Source organism: Pelodiscus sinensis, chromosome 6, assembly GCF_049634645.1.
Source record: "Pelodiscus sinensis isolate JC-2024 chromosome 6, ASM4963464v1, whole genome shotgun sequence".
NCBI lineage: Eukaryota > Metazoa > Chordata > Testudines > Trionychidae > Pelodiscus > Pelodiscus sinensis.
Window position 1 is genome coordinate 69,226,165 of NC_134716.1, and position 22,885 is coordinate 69,249,049.

General features: G+C 44.3%; 1 protein-coding gene across 5 annotated transcripts in view; it reads left to right on the forward strand.

The window, feature by feature from the left end:
- Positions 1–22,885, forward strand: part of CHD1 (chromodomain helicase DNA binding protein 1) — a 96,211-nt gene that overhangs the window by 7,084 nt on the left and 66,242 nt on the right. For all 5 annotated transcript variants that reach the window (XM_025187610.2, XM_075932080.1, XM_075932081.1 and 2 more), the window contains exon 3: positions 22,548–22,752. In XM_025187610.2, the coding sequence (XP_025043395.1) occupies positions 22,548–22,752 (205 nt within the window). The remainder of the gene's footprint in view (positions 1–22,547; positions 22,753–22,885) is intronic.

A 22,885-nucleotide genomic window follows, 5' to 3' on the forward strand; every position in this document is an offset into this window, starting at 1 on the left:
CAGAGATAAGCTTTCAAATGTTCCCAATTCAGTGATATCTGTGTTCTAACCATAACCCAGAGAGCTGAACGCTCATGTCCCATTTTAATCTGACTAGAAGATCAGTATTGAAGTCTTGTGATGACACTTCATTGTCAACATAAACTGTTTAATCGCAGATCATTTTAGTGGATGGAATGGGGGTGAGAATAGGAGTGAAACACAATGAGTAGGTGAGTCAGAGTTGCTGCAAGAAAGTAAATTCAGAGAAAAGGATATAGGAGGCACTCAAAGACAGGGAATGGGGAGAGAAACCAATAAAAGAGGTTGGGGAAGGAAAAAAAAACCCAGAAAGAGTTGTAAATCTAGAAAGGTCTTTTATATTCTGTGTGACAATACAACAGATGCGGCACTGAACAAAATTCAGGTGCTCCCAAGTTTCAAAATCCAACTTATGAACATGTACACTTACAAGCCATATTTTTTTTTACCTTTAGCCTCAGTGGTGTCAGGCAAGAAGCACAGGTGAAGGATAGCAGCGCGAGTGCTGGCTGCAGGAGTAGGGGATGACTGTGCAGCTAGTGTCTGGAAACAAGCAGCACTTTGAAGGGGAAAGCAAGCCCCTGTTCGCTGCCTCATGGTGTGCAAGAAGTTGTTGCACAAGTAAAGCTCTCAAGAACTGTTCCTGTAGCCTGATGATAGAATTCTAGCTGTCTTCTATTTCCTTCAGTTGGTAATGGGGGAAGGGAAGGAAGAAGAGATCTTGCTTCTGACTAGTACAGATCTCTCTTATTTGTGTTCAGTCTCATTCCCCATCCAGAGGTTGATTAGATTTATCATTTGGCTTTTCTATCCCTGTACACTCATAGCAGCTGCCAGTTGGGAAGAATTTTTATCACTTATGAAAAAACTTGTAACTTTCATGTTCATAGTCCAAGCATTTGTGAAGTATTGCACGTGAACCTTTGTTGTTCATATGCCATACCTGGAAAATGCTTTGGCTAAGAATATGAAAGTTGAATGGAGTTTTTTTTCCACAACTGAAAAAATAAACTTTGTATCTATAATTTATCACTGGGGCCAACGATGGTGACAGCTGTAGGGTGGACAAGACTAAACATTTTATCATCTACCTCTGTTTTTTATCATCTGAGTGTTCTGTTACATGATTGTTTGGAGGCTTCTTTTCTTTCTGCTTATTCCAGTATGTAAAGTGCACAATCCTGTGATAATGTATGTATCCAGAGCACTTAACAGTAACATCACAAATATTGTTTCTCTGAATAGGAAGGAAGCATGAGCAGATAAAGTCAGCAATAATAAAACTGTCTTTGTGCAAATGACTTTGGTTGTTAAGGAGGAAAGAAACATTGTGGGAATCAGGTGTTGAGAAAAAGTTAACCTTTGTGGGCTAGTAACTTTTTAAGGAGGCTCAGTTACATTTGCTTGCCAGTTAGCATCAAGAAAAGCTAAGCAAGTTAGGGCAGCCCCATGGGGAAATTCAGTACTACATTACCTACTCCTGAATTGCATACACATAATATCAACACTAATGGGCTGAACTAATGTCTGTGATCTGTATTCCATTTTTCTGCTCCTTTTATGTGCTTCAGATAGGACAGGGAAGTGAAGCATTGTATTGTACAAACCTCCCTTTCTCTGGGTGAAGAATGAATGCATAGGAAGGAGGAAAAGAAGTGTCACTGTCCCCACTAGTAGCCAAGAAGTGCCCTGGTAGTGCTGTCCCTGAACCCTCTCTATGTGAACATTGCATGGACTTACAAGATAGAGAGCTAGTTCTGCTAAGTGAGATGCCCTGCTTAAATTCAGCATCAAAGCCCAACCCATTCCTTGAGCCAAACTGGAAACACATTTTTTAGGGAAATGGGAGATACAGCACCCACTACTAAGACAAGTCAGTCTGTTCGATTCCAGCACAAATCGGAAAGTAAAAGCAGTTTGTAGTATCTTTTCATCAAAAGAGTTCATATTTTAAAAAACTCTGGAAGAAGATTCTATACAATTTTGATTTTATTTTGTGGGTGTACAGTGGGCTTCATGGATCCCACTGAGTTTCACCATGGTCCTTTACATAGAGGGGAGACGGGGGGGGGGGGGGGGGGGGAGAGACATTTTCCTCCATTGCTTATGTATTACTAGAAGGTTTACCCAGCATTGCTGGGGTTCTTAACTGAATTAATTTTTCAGTTTTTTTAAAAATAAAATGAAAATGTACATGCTTAATTTAAATCATTGTGCTGGGGTGGGTTGGGGATGGGGGATTCAGGATGCAGGCTACCCCTGGGAGGGAGGACTAGCCCAGCTCTCACACCATTAGTAGCTTGTGGCTAGGTGAGAAGCACCTCTTTATGGCTGCTGCAGCTCTAGTGCGCGCAGCTGAGGAGGGTGCATGTCTCCTGTCTGGGGCATGTGTAAGTTCATCTGCCCCCTGAATGCCGCAGGCAGAGTGAGGAATGCAGTTAACTGTGCACTTTCTCCTTGCTCCCTGATGAAAGGGAAAAGCCAGCAATATTCACATATGAATGGGGGAGGGGGAGCTTCAGCCCTCCACTGCCCTACCTAAAGGGCATCTGGGGGTCAGAGGCTTGAGGCTAGGGCAATCCTGGATGGGGGGGTGGGGGGGGAAGCAGCCAGTCCGCCTCTTTCACCTGCCTGGTGGTTCTGTGTCTTTTCTGAATGATTTTATGAGAAGTGATTCCATTCCTGGCACAAGAAAACCCTCATTTTGCTTTAAATTATGATAAGAGGAAGCTGTATGCTGAATTTGGTGGCCCTTGCTCTTACCATTTAGGAGAAGTTCTTGAACAGACAGGCACACACGGACAGTATTAGATTAGTGTTAGTGATCGATTAAGAAACACAACTCCAGCAATGTAAGATACTTGGCGCCCTCCTTTCCCAAGGCTGGAGTAGCCCCCTGGCCACCTGTTAACCATAACTGGTAAGCATCACCCAATAAAGGTGATGCTTACAGGTTAGCTCTTCACATCCCTAGTTCAAAGAGCTTCTATGTTTCGCATGAATTATCATAAGCTATTTTGTTTTTATACTCTGCTACAAAAAAGCTGTATCAATGAGCTTATCTCAAACAACCAGACATGGCCCATTCAAGTGTATTTAATTGTGTTGGATTCAGTAAGAAGTGGCATTACTGGCTAGTTAGGAGTTTTAACTTAGATATTGCACACTGTATTCAAGTGCGTTTGCATAATCTCATGGTTGTAGATTGTAGACCATGGCCTTCTTGAGCCCAACTTGGGAGTCAATGGTTCTCTCTGTGTATTAAAGTCCAGTGACTCTAATTATGGTGGCACATGAATGGCAAGGAGCTACATACTGATAAAAGAGTCTAGTAGGTTGAGGGAGGGTGGATGGGAAGCACAAGAAGAGAGAGCCATATGCTGGTTTTATTGTTTTACGTGGACATTTCTGGTGGAATTTTTGAAGTACGTGGTTAAGAGGAATAACAGAATTGGGAGGATATCTGTACAGAGGAGCAATAGAGTTACTGACTTTGCATGTGAACGATGCAACAGAAGCTCAATCCAGAAATTATTCACACTGTCATATTTACTCTGGAAAAAGTTTAAGATTGAACAATCTTATTGGTAATTACAGGGGAAAGTAACTTAAGGATACTGCCTTTTAAGTTAGGAAAATCAAAGTTTAAATGTTGGAGGTATTGAAGTGCACATGACTGCCTCGTGCCCTTTGTGCTAGGATGCTGAATCTTATATAATGTATTTTCTCACAGGCATAGTCATTTAAAAATGTATGAAAATTTTGTCTAGATGAATTTCCAATTTTTAAGATGAATATGTACAAAGTTTTCTCTATTAAATTATGTCAAAGTGATAGATCCACTATACTCTGGTTACAGATTTCAATTTAACAAGAATGTAGTTAGGGTGTCTCCATTCCCTGTTTACCCTTTCTGAGGTCTCTCAAAATAGAATGGACCTTGTCATTTAAGTACATTCTCCTTTGTTTATTCACATTGAAAAGTTATTTTAATAAAGTCAAAATCTGTTTTTCCCAGATATTATGTTCTTCAGCCTCTTTCTGTTCCTTTTGAGTCTAGTCTCATACTCCTGTTATGAGTGAGGCAAAGCCCATACTGTGACAAGGAGTTATAAACATATATTTTGTAAAAATATCATTGAAACAGCAATTTAACAAGAATGGAATGTAAATTGCGAGTGATATTTCTTTTTCATGAGAATTTTTTAAGTGTATCGATACAAAAAGAATAATTTAAATCTTCCATCTTTTCACTGGATTATCACGCTTTTCTTTGCATGCCTTTTTTGGCAAGTAATCTAAATATCCCAGGGTTGTGTACTTTTTTCCATATTGTTGCTCCTCATGTTGATTCTAAGAACATGAGTTATACATGAGTAATGTTATGAAAGGTTCTTTTTGAACATAAAATTAAACTGTTTAACCATACACTGTGAACTTGTGCACCCATCTCAATTCAATGTCATTTTTGCTGCAGTAGAAACAAAGCAATTTCCTTTGGGGGTGAGGTGGTAGGTGGGAAGTAGAGACACTCATGATGTATCACTAAACTCCCCTTTAAAATTTATCCCAGTCTGGCAATATGGGAAAACTACACTGAGACTCATCTACACTAAGATGTTTACCTGGTGAGTTGTATTAATGTGAGGTACAAGATTCATTCAATGTCTGTACAAGTATTGTCAGTTCTGTTGCATAAAGCACACCATGCCACCATTCTGCCTTGCATCAGGGCAGAAAACAGTGGTTTTGCAGCTGACCTGCTGCTATTTGTACTCCCTATGTAGCACCACAGTGCCCCTGAAACTATTATGTACATTGCTTATGTCACTTTTTTGTTTTGAGCTATTATTTATAAAGTGCAGTGCATGCATCTTTAGGTTTCTCTTTAAAAAAATAAAGAATATCTTCATCAGTACTGACACAATTTAGTTTTACAGAATATATGTTTTATACATCCAAAATGTTTGTTAGTTTGGCTCATATTTTTTCTTAAGTTTGTATAATACCTCTCTGACGAATTGCAGTTTCTATGAGCCTATACTTTAGGCAACTGGAGAGGCACCCATAGTGTACTATTACTCAGCTGTTGTCCAACAGTTTGTGACAGCAGATGCTTGGCTGCACACTTCCCACACAGCTGTCATCAACAGTGCTTTCTTCCAATGGTAGCTCAATGTGTCAGTGAAGAACAGGAATTTCTAGGATAGGTGGCTCCACACCAATATCCCTTCTTTTTCCCTGTATGCTTTTGGGTACTAAGTTTCTTCTAATGGGGTGAGTGGCCATTTGATATGACATAGTGGAAAATGAGAGAAGAAAAACAAATAAAAGGGATCTTTAGAAGAGGAATGTAATCAAGGATGGAGTAAAAGGAAGACTATACAGGCAGTCCCCGAGTTACGCGGATCCGGCTTACGTCGGATCCGCAGTTACGAACGGGGTTTTTCTCACCCCGGGGACTGGAGCGGTGGGACGCCCAGATGCACCAGAGTCCCGCTGCCCGTGTCCTCCAGGGCGAGAAAAGCTGCTCCACATCTCCCTGGTCTGCTGGGGGGGAACTCCCACCCCAGCAGACCAGGGAGACGCTGAGCAAAGCCGCGGAGCACGCGGGCACCGGGACAGCCCAGACGCGCCGCGGCTGTCTTTGCTCCCCGTCTCCCTGGTCTGCTGTCTCTAGCAGACTAGGGAGATGGGGAGCAAAGCCTCAGAGGACGCCGGCAGCGGGACAGCCGAGGTGCCTCTGGGCTGTCCCGCTGCCCGCGTGCTCCGCGGCTTTGCTCCACGTCTCCCTGGTCTGCTGGTCTCCAGCAGACCAGGGAGACGTGGAGCAAAGCCGTGGAGGACCCAGGCGGCAGGACCGTGGTGTGTCTCGGTCCGCCGCCGCATCTCCCTGGTCTGCTGGGGGGGGGGGGGGGGGGGCGCAGGTAGTGCACGCCTCCTCCCTCCCCCCCAGCAAACCAGGCTTTTCTCTGGACGCCTGTGGTAGAGCAGCTGGGGCGCTGCCGGTTGGTCCCGCAGCGCCGCTCTGGGCGCCAATGGACCAACCTGGCAGCACCCCAGCTGCTCTGCCCCAGGCGTCCCCAAGTCAGCTGCTGCTGAAACTGACCAGCGCTGACTACAGGAAGCCCGAGGCAGAGTTGCTCTGCCCCGGGCTTCCTGGAATCAGCCGCTGATCAGTTTCAGCAGCAGCTGACTTGGGGACGCCTGGGGTTCTTAAGTTGAATCTGTATGTAAGTTGGAACTGGCGTCCAGATTCAGCCTGTTGAAACTGATCAGTGGCTGATTCCAGGAAGCCCGGGGCAGAGCAACTCTGCCTCAAGCTTCCTGTAGTCAGCTGCTGGTCAGTTTCAGCAGCGGCTGAATCTGGACACCAGTTCCGACTTACATATAGATTCAACTTAAGAACAAACCTACAGTCCCTATCTTGTACGTAACCCGGGGACTGCCTGTATAATGTGGAGGTAAATATGAAATGACAGGAAAAAAAGAAGTTTGAATGATAAGAATATGTTTGTTAATAAGAGAAGAATGGAAAGAGTGGAGAGAGAAAATATACAACTTCTGACTTGTCACTTTCATTTATGCTACAGAAGTACTGATACAATTTCCTCTCTGGGGTTTAACTCATCCCTTGATAATTGCAAGTGAACTCATGTTATTGCTTACAGTTCTTTGAGAGAACAGCAATGATACAGAGATTTAACAGAGCACGACTAACTACTACTGTTTATTTCAAAATTTAAAAGAACACCAGAACCTCTCTATTTTATAAATCCTACCTAAAACTTATTTTATTGTCATTCAGCTTATAGAGGAAAGAATGCTTACCTTTCTGGTCATAATCCTTTAAGTGGTCTCAGTAGATGGGACTGACGTATATTGAGTTTCACTCTACTGCTTTTGTGTTTAAGAGTAGCTGAACCAAAGATATGATCCTCACATTGCTCTTGGAAATTTTCTGAAGTGTGGGGGAGGCAAATGAACAAATTGCCTTTCTTACCTCTTCATTTTCTTCTTATCCTCACATAAGAACCACCAGCAGCAGCAGATGATCACAATTTCTGCAAGAATATCAGAATGAGAAATGAAGGTTCCAGTTATTTTCCTAATTTTGAACAATATGAAACAGATATGATCCGTGGACTGTAGGGCAAGAGTCAAACATAATGGAGAAACTGCATTGGTGAGCTACATCATATTTATTTGCAGTAGTTGTATCCGAGGATATTCATTCAAGTGTCAGGCTTGGTCACTTACTTTGTGGACAAGCACATATTAGAAACAATGAGCCCTTTGAGGTCCAGGGTGAAGGAATGTTTCAGTAATACCTCAAACTATGAAAATGAGGGGTATAGTTTTAGAATGCTAACTCATAATGAGCAGTATCTGTTCAGGTGACCATTTCCATACAGTTCAGTGAGACTGCTTGGGAGTGTCAGTGAATGAGCAGGGAGAATTCATTGTGAGACAGGGCATAACTAAAGAGGTATGGTTGATAATGAGTAGAATGCATTACTCTCCAGCTGGGGGTATGTCTACATTTGTACCCACTTCGAGAGAGGGATGCTAATGCAGACATTCGAAATTGCAAATGAAGCCGGGATTTAAATATCCCGTGCTTCATTTGCATATTCATATTATAGCACTATTTCAAAATAACATATGCTGTTAAGATGCGGTTATTTTGAGAGAAAACACTTCTCTCGAAATAACCCGTATTCCTCATACAATGAGGTTACCAGTTATTTCAAGAGAAGGGTTTTCTCTTGAAATAACCACGTCTTAACAGCGTCTCTTATTTCAAAATAGCGCAATAACGCAAATATGCAAATGAAGCACAGGATATTTAAATCCTGGCTTCATTTGCAATTTTGAGTGTCTGTATTTGCATCCCTCTCTCGGAAGAGGGTGCAAGTGTAGATATATCCTGGGAAAGGGAGTTGCTGGAATAATATGCTACTGGAGAAAGTGGGAAGGGATGGGGGGCGGGGAAAGGAAATAGAGGAAGCAACGCTTCTTCTAATGGTAATTTTTAGTCTAAATTTTTAGAGTAATTTTTAGTCTCAATTACACATGGAGCAAAGGAGACATTGAGATATAGCTACATTTGCTAACAGCTACTAGTTGAGATTCACATCTTAATATCTTTATTACAAAGGGAGCCCAGGTACTATTTCATTGTAATGTTAACTTGACTGACATGCTGTCATGTACTTCTTCTCTAGTAAAACAATTACTTTAAAGGTCAAGTTTGATATAGTGTGGAACATTACCAGTAGTAGTTCAGTTAAAAATGGAAGCTTATAATGATTCTTGCCTGAAACATATTGATCACTTCTAATATCACATCTTTCCTTTTCTACTTCAAGAAAGATTAAACCACTTGTCACTGTGATACAACTTGGGAGAAAGTTCTTCATTACCATAAATTCAGTGTGACTATATTTAATTGTTTTTCAAATGGATTTAGATTTGGGAATAGTTTCCTCTTCCTTGTCTGTAACTAAAAATGTTAGACCAGGAAGTAGCATGGGGGATGAAATGAATCTAATTTGTGATACTAGAAAGCCGAGTGATGAATTTCTGATGTCCATTTTTCTAGTAGATCTGATTTTTTTTTAAAAAAGAAGAAATTTAAATGCTAAATGTCTTCAACCACTCAGCATAATTTTTGCTGCTTCCTAAAGCCAGTCGATAATGACATTGATGTGGAATATTGGGGATGGAAGAAATGCTGTCGTAGAATTATCTTATGTCAAAACAGTTTATCAAGATAGGTCTTGTATGCACTAGGAAAACTTAACTTTTATTCACTCTGTGGATCATTTAGCACATTGGTATACTCGTGCTTCTAGTGACATTGAAATGTAAATAAAAATCACTTTATGGATGGGAGTTAGTTCCAGTAAAACTAACCAGTGTGCCAGCTTGTCTAAGTGTTAACGCGGAGAATCTTAGTAGCTGTGTAAATGTAATAACAGCAATGGTTAATACATATGCTCTTAGTGCTATCATAGAATGTCTTTGCTAATTCTTCTCCAACAGTTTTGGTGTCTCATATTATTGCCTCTATCATCTGAATACAGACAGGCATGCAAACTTGTCCAACCTAATCTTCCTGTCCCAATTTAGTGTTGGATTGAAAGCAGTCAAGATGGTACTCTTCTGAAGTTGGAACCACTTATCTTCCACTAGACTGATCCCCAATTCCATCTTACAGCGAAACAATGAAACCCAATGTAATTTAAACTTGTAACTTTTGTATGTATATTTTACTCATGGAATTCCACCTGGAATTTAGTCTAAACTACACATGGAGTCCCCCTCTCCCTATATACTTGGGGCTGCTACAACTCTCAAGTCTTTTTCTTAGGACCATCTTCCTTAGCCCTTGGCTCTGAAAAACAGAACTAGGGTAGGGTTCCCAAACAGTTTGACACGGGGACCAGTAAATCCATTCACAAACTTTCGGAGGACTAGTAACATCATTTGCATATTCATTATGCAAATGATGAATATGCAAATACATTGTTTTTGGTCCTCCCAAAGCTCCCAGGGTTAGCTTTCGTAAAGCTTTTGATTCAGCCACCCACAATATTCTTACCAGCAAGTTAAGGGAATATGGATTGGATAAATGAACTGTAAGATGGATAGAAAGCTGACTAGACCAGGCTTTCCCAAACTTTTACTTTAGTTGGAAACTGGGTTTTTTTTCAGTATTATTTTTGCAGCCCAAAAATATAAAATCACATAAGAAAAATGTATAAATCTTCATTGTTTCACTCGCGGCATCCTCCACCCAACCCGGGCCAGGGTTTGGGGGACCCGGCGCTACACGGGCACTCCAGGAGGTGGGAGCAGGAGCAGATTGGGCGTAGGGTATCTGGCTAGGAGGGAGAGTGCAAGGAGGGATAGGGTTGCCAGGTGTTTAGTTTTGTACCAGACAGTCTGGTATTTGAGGGTTCTGTCCGGAAACAAATTGAGAAAATACCAAACATAGAAAATGTCCGGTATTTTCTAATTAGGTACGTTTTATTATTACTATTATTAGGTGTATCAGTTTGTAGTTGTCAACTTCCTGGCTGGTCAACATGTGCTGCGTGAGTGTGTCCACCAGCCAGGCAGTTCGCAACTACTCGGGGGTGGCAAAATGGAATCTAGGAGGCCAGACTCCTTTGTGCTTCGCCCGGACCATGCACGGGACGGGCAGCACCCAAGGATCTGCGTGTGCCCGGATCAGTCCCACTCCCTGCTGGCCGAGTCTCTTCCCCCTGCCCCTGGCCATCTCTGCTCATCCCGACCCTCTACCAGCCTGGCGGTTCCCCCCCGTTTCTCCTGATTTCCCCAGCTAGCACTGCTGCCCACGCCAGCTCTGCTTCCTCCGGTTGGGTCTCTCCACCCGCCCCCATCTTTCCCGGCCAGCCCCACTGCCTCCCCCTCCCCTGCCAGCCTTGCTTCTGCCAGCAGAACCAGCGTAATCCAATAAAAACCTGCACCATCACATCATGAAAAGGGTCTTATTTATTTTCAGAAAGCTGACACCATCTTTGGAATTTTTTATCCATATACTCATTCCGGATGGTGGGTGCACCAGGTTCTCTCCATTCTGACACATTGTAGTGCCTTTAAACCTCACTGTCAGCAGTGGGGATATTTAAAAGGCATTGCTTTTAAATTTTTATTCAGGATCTGCGTGCGCCCTGAACTGTCCCGCTCCCCTCCAGCCAATTCTCTCCTGATCTCCCCTGCCAGCCCTGCTTCTGCTGGTCAGTTCTCCCCACCCCCACCCATCTTTCCCTGCTAGCCCCACTGCTCCTGCCCCCCCCACCCCAGCCAGCACTGCTTCTGCAGGCCGGTTCCCCAGCCAGCCCCGCGATCGCCCCCAGCCAGCCTCACTGCCCCTGCCAGCCGGTTCCTCCCCCCGCCCGCCCCCGCGTTTTCCCCTGGACAGCTCCACTGCCCCGACCCTGCTTCCCTGAGGCCCATATCCACACCTCTGTGTCCCCCCTTGCACAGTGTCTCCACTGCCTAGGACTGGACCATCTGATAAGCCACTGCCCTCCCTGTTAAAAACTACCACCCTCTTCCCCCAGTTCTGAAAGGAGCCGAGAGACTCACAGCAGAGAAATTTTTGTTTTGCATGAATAGGACTGTGGCTGCCCAGCAGCCTGATTCAACTCCCACCCCCAAAGACAATACACCTGGAACGGGGGGCAAAAGGAGCATTCCTTCAGAGGGATGTGCTAGAGAGAGCTGGAACAGGAGAGCAGCACAAAACACGCCAGGTTCCCTGCTGACACTCTGTAACCAAGTAATAAAGGCCCTTGGGGCAAGGAGGCGCACGGTGCTTGTCCCGAACAGGGCAGCAAAAAGCAGGTGAAGGGATCCTACTCAGAACCAATGATCCCAAAGTGAAGCACAGAGTTGCTGGCCAAGCTTCAAGCTCTCATCAGAACAAGCCTGCGGTACCGCAGGAAAAGCCGATATTGGCAGCAGATAACAAAGCAGGCAGGCTGCAAAGCAGCGGAATGCCACACGCAGACACGCTTGCGGTATCCTCGGTACCCAGAGCGCAGAATGCACAGATGTATTCAGCAACGGCAAGCTTTATAGTGATGCCACTGCTGTCCCCGATACTGAGGTACAAGACTGAGGCGGACTTTGCGGTACCATTGGTATCATGCTCCCCATTATTTGGTACTGACGTCATACCATGCTACAGGTTCCATACTACTGTCCACACCAGCATCGCTAATATCAGCGCGATGTAGTGGTGATGATGAGTAAGGGCCAGCTCAGAGTCCCTCAGTACACTGCCCAGAATTGGCAAATGGTACAATGGGTACCCCCACTGCTTCCACCTCAGGGGCCCTATGGGACCTGTGGGCACCCTATAGAAATAAACTATAACAAACCCTCTGGGTACCAAGGTCTCAGTCATCCGACGCACACATATGGGATGAGTTCACTACAGCCCAGGCACCCATGACAGTGAGTCATTGATGGAGGAAGCTACACAAGATTGTTTATCCCTCCTAATAAGTCCTGTGTAATGATGGACGACCATCATCTACCTATGTCACCTATTGGAGGTGCAGCTATAGCAGGTTTCAAGACCTATTCCACAGGGTCACGAAGACACTAGAACAACTCCTGGTTGTAAGGCACAACAAACACAAGCATACTTGCCTTACCTCAGCACACCAAATTGGCTCTGCAGATGACCGAGGCCTCAGTGCCCCAACTAAGGCCATATGGAAGACCTCTACATCAGTACCGGGGACTTCCAAGCAAATAGATAAGAAATACTATGTAATGCCTATGGGGGTAGAATTCCTGTTCTCATACCCTTCACCAAATTTGGTGGTGGTAGAGGCTGCCTTTCTGAGGGGGAATCAACAGCACTACTCCAGAACACAGAGTCATGACTAGGAGATAGAGAAGACGGATGCTATGGGAACGAAGGCATACCCCTCAGTCTCCCTTCAGCCAGAATTGCTAATTACATAGCTTTAATAGCAAAATATTCACAACAGACATCTAGGACCTTCAGTTCCTTTATTCAATATCTACCAGAAGAGATAAAGGAACAATTCGAATCAAATGTGATGGAAGGTTTCTGATCTCCCACACAGCATTACAGGCAGTGTTGGATGCTATGGATACAGCAGCCAGGTCCATGCCAAATGCGGTGGTGCTGAGGAGAGTGGCATGGCTACAACTGTCTGGGTTTTTCCCAAAAAAGTACAATCAAACATAGAAGCTCTTCCGTTGGGGGGGGAGGGGGGGGGCTTCTGAGTGTTAAGGATTCAACTGCCTGGAGTTAAGAAGAAACAATACAAACACTATAATCACAGGTTCAGAACAACAGGGTATGCCCTATGTGAATAAGAGACGCCCAGACAATCTAGCCAAAGATAATCAAATGAGTAAACATCCAGGAGTCCAACTCTCGTCAGCAAATTTGTGGTGATGGTTGAGGGTACAGTGGCCCTCAATTCTCCAGGGCAGGCAGATCTAAGGAAACGCTCTCCCAATTCTATCCAGCTTGGAAAACCATCACCTTGGACCAAGGGGTCCTAGAAATAATACGAACCAGATACTGCACACCATTCACAGCAGCTCCTCCAACTCACCCACCCACCCTGTCCCTCTTCGGGACCCCTCCCGTGAGTGTGTGCTCTTGGCAGAGGCATAGCGCCTCATGAACTAGGTGCTACAGAGTGAGTACCCAGCTGATACAAAGGCAGTGGATTCTATTCCAGATACTTCCTTTCTGTCAAGAAATTGGGCGGGGAAGGGGATGGAAACCCATCCTAGATTTTCGTGGTCTCAACCAGTTCATCAAATATCAGAAGTTCATGATGGTTACGCTGGCAAGGTTCATTCATGCCTTGGAGATAGGACCATTGCTATCAACCCTTGACCTCTAGGACGTGTGATCCACATATCAATTCACCCCCAGCATGCAGACAGATCCTCAGGTTCACCATCGAGGACTTACACTATCAGTAAAGGGTGCTCCCCTTCGGCCTGTCGACAGCATCCAGAGTATTCTCCAAGATCCTTGCCAGGGTAGACAAACACCTCCTGGGAAAGCACATATAGCCATATGTTTATCTCGACAACTGTTTGATCATGGCACCCATGTATGGATTACGCAGCAGGTGTTATGTTCAACAAGGCAGTTACTCGACACACTCGGGCTCCTCTTGAACTTGGACAAATGTTCCCTCACTCCTACAGCAGTGCAGCTGGACTGCAACAAGGGTATAGCATCATTGCCAATCCACAGATGGCAAGGATTACGTGACTTGATCATGTCATGCCGAGTGGCAGATGCTTCTTGGCACATACATGCCTGCAAATACTTGGATACATGGCCGTGTCCACATTTGTAGAGGGACACGCTCAACTGCTTATAGGGCCATTACAGGCATGGCTGAATCTGGTGTATTGACCAAGACACCACCTGATCCACAGGACACACTCCATGTACCCATTCGGGTCAAGGCTTCCCTAGACTGGTGGACAGACATATGCAATGTATGCATGGCACCTCTGTTTCAGGCGTCATTGCCATACGTCACTATCACAACAGACATGTCCTTGTGGGCATGGGGAGCATGATACCACAGGGACAGCGGACATGACAGGAGTCCCGGCTCCCTACCAATATATTGGAGCTCAGGGCAGTCAGACAAGCATTCTCCCAACTGCTTGAGCACATACGGAACAAAACAGTGAGAATGATGTTGGACAATACTGCAGCGACATATTACATAAACAGAGGAGGTGTGAGATCACGCAGCCTCTGTGCGGACGAAATGAAACAGTGGAGAGATGGCGTTTCACACACAACATCACACCTATCGCAATGCATTTAGTGGGCAAGGACAAGGTATTACTGGATGTCCTCAGCGGACAATTCCCGCAGAAGTATGAATGGGAAATCAACAAGTCCATCATAAACAAATTTTTCTTTTAAGAAATAGGGTTATCCAGAGGTGGATGCATTGTGATGCATGCCAATTCCAAGTGCCCTCTGTAATGATCCTTGCTGGGGTAGCCGCACATCTACACCTTCCACAGCAGGTATTGTACCGTGCTTTCTCGGATGCATTTGCAGTCCACTGGGACTTCCCATTGGCGTACATGTGTCCAATACAACAGACGATACTGAACATTAAACAGGATGCAGTATGGGGCATACTGGTAGTCCCCAGTTTGCCGAGACATATCTGGTACCCTCCCATACTGCAACTCAACACTCATCACCCATATGAGCTCCCATCGGTATGAGCACTGCTGACCCAGGACAAAGGGCACATACCACATACTGGACTCCACACATTAATCTACTAGTATGGATTCTTGTTGGCTCTCAAATAATGAGGTAATGTGGTTTTGTAGGATCACAGATATTCTGATCAATTTTAGAAGATCCACTACAAGACGGACTTCCCTGTAGAAGTGGGCCTAATTTGAAGTCTGGAATTTAGCACAAGCACGAGATACACGTAGGGCAGGGATATCAGACGTGCTAGAGTATATGCTCCATCTGCAGGACACAGGACTGTCAGTTATTTACTTCAGTGTATACTTGGCAGCTATATCTGTGATGTGACCACACATAGAGGTGTATTCTGGGTTTTCCCCACCCATGTGTGAAGAGATTCCAGAAAGGGATATAGAATCTCAATCTACCACAGAGATCCAGCACCATTATGGGATTTGGCTCTAATGCTAAACTCACTAAGGGACGGCCTTTTGAGTGCTCACCAATTGCTCATTACTTCACCTTCCAATGAAAGTAGCTTTTCTCAGAGTAACATCAGCTAGGAGAGGGGAGAGCTAGCGGCACACAGAGTGGACCCACCCAGCCGTGCATGGTGTTCCACAAGGGCATAGTCATCCTTAGTACCCACCCAAAATTCCTGCCTAAGATACCTACTTCAGTCCAATGTAACTAGCCAATATACTTATCTGTGGTCTTGTCAGCCGACGGTCAGGGCAGTGAGTGGTGTGTGTGTGTGTGTGTGTGTGTGTGTGTGTGTGTGTGTGTGTTATACACCCGAGACTTCAACTGCTGAGACCGGGGTCCCTTGCAGTGGGCAACCTGGAAGAGGTTGATGGGCGCCCCAATAAGTTTACAGGGAGAGCTTATTACACTTCAGATTTTAGCTGCTAGAATCCGTGATTCCTTCGCAGCGGGCAGCCTGGGGGAGGCTGAGAAGTGCCCCAACGGATCTGCCACCTGGGAGTGACAAATCCAAACGCCCAAGCTCTTCCTATATCTGTCCCTTAAGACCGGCTGAAGTTCTTTTAAATTGTGCTTGGTTCTGTTACAGCAACTGAAGGAGTCAGGTTAAAGCTTAAACAGTTACTATTTTATTGTTACAGGGTAAACTTAGTTGTTAAATGCTACTACTGTGTTACAGATAACACAGTCACTACAAAGGACAGGACAGAAATTACACTAAGGAGTCACTTATAGGTACCATGAAACCCCTTTGGTTCTTTGAGCTCTTATTAAATGCATGCAAATAGACACATTGCAGGTATATATTCTCACCCCTGCATTCCAGACTTGGCGTGGCCAGCGTCTTTCTCTCAATCCCTCGGGAAGAAGTAGGACGAGGTTGGGCATCCCACAGACCTCGGGAGACAATCAATACCTGCCAGCAGGTATAGATGATTGGAGCTCAAATGGGGTGGGCTACTAAACCCCTCTTTATACCCCTTAGGTCACGTAGGCTTCTTCCTGGTCTCAAGTGGCCAATTAGGAAAAATGGCTTTGAATGCCAGGTTTCCCAAGAAGGGTGCAAAGCATAATTCACACCTGGGAAAATGCAGACAATGGGCACCTCTGGTATGTGATGGGTGAAGATTCCTCTCCTGGGGCAGTGCAGGCGTGTCAATTACTGATACTAGCCATCAGGACGGCGGGAGGCTCCGGGTCGTCAGCTAGCCCATTTACTGTCTGATTTCTGTTTATGGTAGAGTCAGGGACAGGCAGCACACCTGTGTTCCCAGGGCATCAAAGGCTGACTGCCTTTCTCTTGCTCTCTGGGAGCGGGGGACAAGATGGGGTTCGTGTCTGGCTACAGGTCTTCCCAAAACCACACAAGGACAGCAGTCAGGCAGGGCTGCATATGCTGGAGATGCGCAGGGCATTAGCTTCTACCTTGAAAGTATAAGAGTCTTCCGACGTACCCTCAGACTGTTCGTGTTGTGCACGGCCAGGTTCAGAGAATGACCTGTTTTCCAAACAATAAATATCCAAACAGATGTCTACATGCATACAACTGGATTACACCGAGAAACATACAGAGTTGCCAACTGTTAAAGAGGCGCATTCCACGAGTGCAGTATCTACCACAACTGCTTTCCTCAAGATTACGCTATTCAGTCCTTTCAGGACACTAGTTTTGGGCCTACAATGCTGTCCAACAACCAGTCCTGCATCACGGAGTGACCACCGCCAAGCAGGAGTACTGCTGCATAGTCACCTAAGTGCAGCACCCAAGGGGACCCTCAAAGAGGAAGGGAAGGTTACTCACCTTGTGTAGTAACTGGAGTTCTTCGAGAAGTGTTCATGTGGGTGCTCCACACCCACCCTCCTCCCCTCTGTTCCGAACTAACACACTCTGACGTAGAGAAGGAACACCGGGAATAGCCGCAAGCGCATGCCTAACTGTTACTCAGAGCAATTGGGCAATAGCGGCCAGGAACTGCTACCAAAGATCTCTGGGTCGTATACACAGCGGGACTGATACACGTAAGTGGAGCACCCACGGGGACATTCAGGGAACACCTCTTGAAGAACTCCAGTTACTGTACAAGGTGAGTAACCTTCTCTTCCCCACCTTATTAGTCAATAAGGGAAGGTGCTTCATCCCAGCTTGTGTCAGGTCCTGGAGCTACCCCTTCTGCACGAAATGCAAGTAGTCAGCTCGACTACCCGATAAGCCCAGACTTATCAGGTAGTTGACTACTCACTTACATCCCTAGTTGAAATAGCAGTACTGATATGAACTCATGACATTGTTGGTGCTTATGCTGGTGCTGTCCCACTGGTTCATTTACCAATGCCTCACTATTTTTTTGTACATGTTTCCTGAGAGAGTATATTCTGGTTGAAGAGAAGATTGGAAGTCCAGAGGCTGGTGGGAATGGGGTAGGACAAATCTTCCACATACTCATAGTCCGGGGTAAGAGTGCCAAAATCCTGATGCTTTAATCCCAGGACTGCTGGCCAGCCTACTAAAAAATGTACTGGTGGGGATAGGGGGAATGGATGTAGTCTATAGCATTAACCTATTAGCTTTTGCTTATCCGTTAATCCGTTAATCATCTACAATGTTACAACCGTATTCTGAATAGTTGAGTAAGTGTGAATACTAAAAGAGGGAAAATTGCTTTTTATAGTGAGCTAGCCACATTTAGGCTCTATACAGACCCAATTGGATAGTGTCAGATTTGCTTGTGAGTTGCAGCACTCTAGTATCACGTTGAAGTCTGGTTTTACAGGGTTTCTTGGATGAAGTGTGGCAACTTGCAAGTCTGTTGCTTAGTGTCCAGGGAGACTGAAGTGCTTTCCTACTTGGTTTTTTAGCATTACTATTCATGACATTTGATTTGCGGCCATTTATTCTTTTGCATAGAGACAGTCTGGTTTAGCCAATGGCAGAGACGCATTGCTGGCAAATGATGACATATATCACATTAGTAGATGTGCAAGGTGAACAAACTCTTGATGGTGTGGCTGATATGGCTAGGTTCTCGGTTCGTGTCACTTGCGTAGATATGTGGACAAAGTTGGCAGTGTGGCTAGTTGCAAGGATTGGTTCATGGATAAGTGTTTCTGCTGTATGATATGCTAATGAATACTTGCTTCAGGTTGGGGTTTTTTGTAAGTGAGCATTGTCCTGAGAGATTGTCTTCCAGGATAGTCCTTGATGAAGTTCTGGAGAAGCTTTAATTGGGGGACTGTAGGTGATGAGCAGTGGTTTTCTGTAACTTTGCTTGTTGGGCCTGTCCTATAGTAGGTGACTATTAAATACCCATCTGGCTCTATCAATCTGTTTCTTCAGTTCCCCAGGTAGGACTAACAGGCTACCCATCTGAAATTTCTTATCATGCTCTTCTCTAATCTAATTGGATATTTGTTATGTCTTTTTAGAAAATATAAAGCTACTGGTTGTCTTTAAAATAGTTACTGCATACTTTGTATTCTTACTCTAATGCATTATTCAGTCATTGATAGACAGGTCTGCACTTGCATAAATTGGTCCAAATAATTTTAGGACAAAAGAACATGAGTTTAAAATTAGATGTGATAATAGTTTCTTAAATCATGTTTGATGCAACTGATTCATTTTCATAATTGTTAGGTTTTTGGTATTACCTGTTATTTATCAAGATATTTGTTTAAAATTATGCAACTACTTTCAAGACTGTATAATTCCTATAATACTTTCCAAAAAGATACCTGTTTAAAAATATTGGGACTTCTGTATTAGATTAATATTATTGTTATTTGCTGGGCTGGGCATACTATAGAATCTACTCACCTGTGACGAGTAGATTTCAGCCGCGCACCCTGTTTACCAGAAGCGCGCGCATGTGCAATGCAGCTCTTGCGCCGCATGCGCAGTGTGGGGCTGGCAAGCAGCTTTCGCCGCCGTTTGTCAAGCCCTGATTATTTGTCAGTTTCTAGGTTTTTAGTATTGTTTTCAGAAAACAGTGTTTGTATCTTGAACATAGTTCAAAATATGTGCATACAAAAAATTGTTTCAAAATGTTATGTACAATAGTTCAAATAATTTATAGAAGTTAAAAAAGATGTGGTCTAACTAGTGTGGTCTAACTAAAGAACAGAGAGAGAAAAGGGGCATAAATATGTATGGAGGGCAGTTGACTTGGTGCTTATGCAGTAGTTTAGTGGCAGATTTATGCCAATAAAATTCCCCATTTAGAAAAGCACTCAGAATGTCAATATGGGGAGTTATATTTAAAAAATATTAGGGATGTTAAATATCAGTTAATTGAATAGTTGAGTACCCTCATGAATACTTCTCAGTTGACTATTCTATAGTTCCTGGGGATAGGTTCGGCAACCAATGCACTCCTAGGGATGTGAAAGACTAGGCGACTATTGGATAAGCAAATGCTTATCAGATAGTCAATAAGCTCGTCAACTAGTTGCTCCTCTTCCCTCCTCCCCCTAGTTGCTCCCTGTATCAGAAAGAGTGGGGAAGAAGGGCATACTTCAAAGTGGCAGTGCTCTATGAAGCCCAGGATCATCTGGGAACTCCCCATCTTATCCCAGGTGCTACCTGGTGCTGCCACTTTGAAACGCTGGCGGGAGGCTGATGCCGGGCTCCCGCAGTGCTTTAAAGCAATACCACTGCAAGGAGCCCTGGGTCAGCAGGGAGTCCCCAGCTGATCCTGGGCTCCATGTGGTGCTTTCGCCTTTAAAGTGTAGCAAAAGCCCTAGAGCTGTTTATACACTTCAAAGGTAAAGACACCCTATCAACTAATCGAATAGTCAGTTACCTGCAATTTAACATCCCTAGTGTGCTCTGCCCTTCACACCTGAGGAGCTCCCTGCCACTCCTCGCTGCTGCCTCTGTATCAAAGGCAGTAGTGCGGAGTGCCTTGCGGGAGATGGTCCACGAGGGGAGACACTTTAAAAACCAGCTCCCCTTCGTGGACTGGTTGCCTGCCGCCCTTTGCTGCTGCCTCTGATGAAGTGGCAGCAGCTCCTGTCTGGGGGAAGGGGAGTGTCTGAGCTGCTCGACCTGGCACAAACTGTAACTGAGCCAGGCTGTCTGTCTACCCGGGGCCTAATACATTTAAACTGCAGAGGCGCAGCAGGCGTAGGTCCTGGACCAGCGGGAGCCAAAACACAGCCGGGACCGCTGTGACTCTGCATTTAAAGAGCCACTTGGCTCTTACTACATTTAAAAACATAGCAGTTCCAGACTGGCATGAGCTTGGACTGAGCTGTGCTTGTTCAGTCCCAGCTGGCGATGAGTCCAGTAGCCCCTGTCCACGGCCAATCCCAACCACCATAAACGGGTGCTGCTGGAGCAGCCTTTGTCCATGATGAGCCTGGGCCTGCTGTGGGCAGGGGCTGCTTTGCAGCAGCAGCTTCCCCTACCTCCCTGACCCTCCCCATTGCTTGTGCCAGTCTGGCTCTTACTACATTTAAAATACAGAGCTGCAGCATTCCTGGCTTTTTTCTGGCTTGTGCTGGTCCGGGACCTACCTGGGACCTATCCCCGCTGCGCCTCTGCAGTTTAAATGTATTAGGAGCCGGGAGGGAAGGCAGCCCTGCTGAGTTCCATCTTGCGCTGGGTCCAGGAGCTCAGACCCTGCCCTAGACGGGCTACTGTCACCCTGCTGTCCCAATATTTTTAAATAGGCATCTTTATGGAAAGTGTTATAGGAACTATACTGCCTTGAAGATAGCTGCATAATTTTAAATAAGCATCGTGATAAAGAACAGGTAATATCAAAACCCGAATAATTACAAAAATCAATCCATCCTCTTAACAGTCTTTCAGTTACATCAAACATGATTTAAAAAACAGTTATCACATGTAACTTTAAACTAATAAAATAATAAACTTTAAAATAATTTGAACCAATTTAAGCAAGTGCAGAGCTTTTTGTCAATGACTGAATAATGCCTGCGCACCCAGCTCCTGCTACATTTAAACTGCAGAATCTCAGCGGAGGTAGCTCCTGAAACAGCACGATCTGGGACAGAGGGCTTTCCCTTATTGACTAATCATGTAGCCAATACAAATTGTATTAACTACACAATTAGTCAATTATTCACCTCTTATCCTTAGTATCACCACCTGTGTAGGTGAGCTATTAGGAATAGAATCCTTATAACCCTTCCTGATAACCCTCTCTTTGTGTATATCTATAGGTCCAGATTTATAACACAAGGTGTAAAATATGACATTACAAAGGATTTTGTTTAAATTGATGTTTTGTCCTGTTTTGGTTCCTCTATACAGTATAAAGAGGAGCTGAAATTGTGTGGGTTTTTTAAAGTTTTGAAGCTTTTTCTTCAGGTTTTTTTTTTCAGGTTTTTTTTCCCATTTTTCTTTAAAAGTATAGGACAGATGATCTGATCTATCCTGATTTTGTTGAAAGACCTCTTTGCTGCTTTAGATTATTTGTATTGTTCCTTCTCACCTGAGAGTGATGGGTGGTGTTTGTTTTAAATAACATGTATTTAATTTCAGTAAGTGGTTTAGATGGTAGTGACTTTCTTTCACACTCATTATGCCTGCATGGACTGTGTACTCTGATTATGGATGATCTGTCCTGTGTAAGAGTGCTGTCCCTGGTCCTTACTTGAAGTACAAATTTATACAAAGCTTGGCTAATCGCTCTGAATTTTTTCAGGCCTCTTTCTTCTTTTCCTGTTGTCTGGCTATTTGGAAGGAGGAGGGGCTATCTCTGACCCTTTTTTTTCCCCATCTTAGTCCCTTGCATTGTGTATCAGCTGTTATTTATCCGCAAGCCTGGAAATTGTAGTACAACCTACATCAGACAAGAAAGCTAGTATAACCTATCCTAAATGTGAACTTCATGGAAGTTGAGTGTAGGACTTGCACAATAGCAAGATGACAGCTGTACATTTTCCTCTTGCCTTGAATTTGGCCCTATTTATAAAGATCAGTGAAGCATGTTTGTTTTGTCCTTATCTTTATATGAATATAAAAGTGGACATTTAATCAATTAATAATTTTTCTCTTTGAAGCTGTGGGCTGCAGGGGATATGTCAATGGAAATGTTATTAATTGACCCACCTTGTGAAGTACTCCAAGTTATCACAGCACAGAAGCCTTAAACAATACACTGCATCCATTTGTAAGAGTAGGCTATTATATACGTACTTGACTAATTTCACAACGTACAGGTGAAGTCAAATTATTTCAAACTTTACTTTTTTCTGCTACTCAAAATGCTGCATAATATTCTTTTAATTACAGCCAATCGGATGACGATTCTGGTTCAGCATCAGGTTCTGGATCTGGTTCAAGTTCTGGAAGCAGTAGCGATGGAAGTAGCAGCCAGTCAGGTAGCAGCGACTCGGACTCTGGTTCAGAGTCAGGAAGTCAGTCAGAATCAGAATCAGACACATCTAGAGAGAAGAAACAAGTTCAAGCAAAACCACCTAAAGTTGGTGGAGCTGAGGTAAAATGAACAAATAAATGTTCTCGTAAAAGGTATTAGACTTTGTGTGGTTTTCTCCTATAGCTATTTTCACTATTTATAGGCTATAGATAAGATCTAGGGATGAAGGAATTGTTAAACTGTAAAGATTTGA